The following is a 1,942-nucleotide window of genomic DNA, read 5'->3' as shown; positions in this document are numbered from 1 at the left end:
ACTCAGCACGTTGGTCTTCGTGTGAGTGAAGCTGCCACAGAAGACACAAGAGAAGAGAGCCCGAGCTCACCCAGCATTCGGGAGGGGATCCCGATGCAACGAGGGAGCCAGGGCTTGCAGCTCGTGGTCGGGACTGACGCCACTTTCCAGAAATGGCTCGTCCCAGGGGACACAAGGCCACGCAGGAGAACGGACTGCGGCTCTTAAATGCTTTCAAAAATATTGGAAAATCCATTCAATCCCGTGCTTTTAGTTGTATGTAGTGGGAGGGTTCGCCTGAATACTATAGACTGTGATTTATTTCTAGAAATAGAATTACATGATCAACTCAAAACTTATAAACAAATGGGGTTCCAAGACTTAATCACACCCGCCTTCCAATTTCAGATAAGTGTCGGGACCAGACAGGGAAGAACTATGCAGAGAACATAAAGTTCACTTGCAAAACAATACTGACCACACGTCTGCTGGCAAGTTGTGCAAATATTTCCCTCCGTGGAGCCGGACTCTCTCTAGTACGTGCCAGAGTGTCTTGTGGCTACTTCTGTGCAGATCCACGGAAGACCCACCAGAACGAGAGGCTCCAATCTGCTCGGTGACTTCGATTCCTCATTCTTGTAAATTTTCTCCTATTGCCGTATTCTGGGTGGGGGTTGATCACTTTATTCCTGATATGATCTCAACAGCCTCCCCACATCGTCCCCTACGCCTGTATCACGGTCAGCGCGTGTCCCCCTGGTGCCACCCTACTCATCCACTGAGCTTCGTGCCACGTGCTGCCTCCTCTCTGAAGCCCTTCCCGATGTCACCAGACAGAACTGGCCGTGTTATTCCCACTGCCACCTCTGACTAAAGCACACGTCATGTGATATTGGATTATAGTGTTTGTCTCCTACACATTTCTCTCCTCAGTGGGCTTTTATTATATTTCTGAAGGAAGAAACCATTTTCTGTTCAGTTTTGTTTCCCAGTGTTTGAAAACCAGAAAAAAAAAACAAGCTGGATTGTAAAATCAACCTCTCTCTTCCTGGTCTAGATAAACAGATAGATAGATAGATAGAGGATAGATGATAGATATATAGATAGATAGATAAAAGATAGATCGATAGATCGATAGATAGACGAGAGGTGATAGATAGCTGATCGATGACAGATGTAGGGATAGAGATCTATGTCATTTTAAAACTAGCCTAGTGTGTTGCTGACGTGTTGTGCGGTTTCCACGCAGCCCGGTGAGGGCCCCAGCTGCCTGGTGGGCGGGTGCAGGTCGGAGGAAGCAGGAAGGCCGGGTACTGAGGACAGGAAGGCCCTGCCACCTGGCGGGGAAGCAGGGCTTGGGACACATTTATGTGCAGAGAGGAGGTGGCTGTGCCTCACTGTGTCTACACTGCTGGCGCAGAGATGCAGAGCTGACTGGTTCTGTCGGGCCGATGTCACCGTGAGGGGAAAGGATGCCTTCTTCTCCCGCGAGGCTGTGTAGCCGTCATCGAGGTCCTCTTTCTGAACTTCTCCTTCAATTCGCGAGTAGTAGATGAGTCTCAGGCCCTGCCCCGGGTCCTGTCGGTACCAGTACATGGCGTCATGGTGAAAATCCTGTTCACATTCCAGGGTTACTTCTCGTCCTTCCTCTACGAACAGGTATTTTGGGGTCTGAGTGACTCGACCACCCATGGTGCCTACAGAAGGAAGAGGAAGGCTCTGGGAATACAGCCCAACACGGGGCCTGACGCTGCCGTCCAGGGAGAAAGGCTTCCAACTGGAGCCTGTCACCTTCGGGACACAATTTGCTCCCTGAACCCAAGACTCACCTGCTCCCAGGAGACAGAGGGCCACACAGCAGAGCACCTGGTTGCCCATAGTGGGTTGGGGGTCTCCTCGCAGCTCCCAGCACCTCCTGGGAGGATCTGGGGCTCCCCTGGCTCTGTGTGTGGAATCGGAGGCC

General features: G+C 51.4%; 1 gene segment (V, D, J or C); it reads right to left on the bottom strand.

Moving 5' to 3' along the window:
- LOC105309781 overlaps positions 1–1,936 on the bottom strand; it is a 4,143-nt gene extending 2,207 nt beyond the window's left edge. Inside the window, 2 exon segments of the V gene segment in view lie at positions 1,378–1,676; positions 1,809–1,924. Coding sequence covers positions 1,378–1,676; positions 1,809–1,857 — 348 coding nt within the window.
- Between the last annotated feature and the right edge of the window lie 6 nt (positions 1,937–1,942).

The sequence above is a fragment of the Pteropus vampyrus genome, unplaced genomic scaffold, assembly GCF_000151845.1.
Source record: "Pteropus vampyrus isolate Shadow unplaced genomic scaffold, Pvam_2.0 Scaffold851, whole genome shotgun sequence".
In the NCBI taxonomy this organism is placed as follows: domain Eukaryota; kingdom Metazoa; phylum Chordata; class Mammalia; order Chiroptera; family Pteropodidae; genus Pteropus; species Pteropus vampyrus.
The sequence above is the reverse complement of the archived record's forward strand: the minus strand, read 5'-3'. Positions and strand labels throughout refer to the sequence as shown.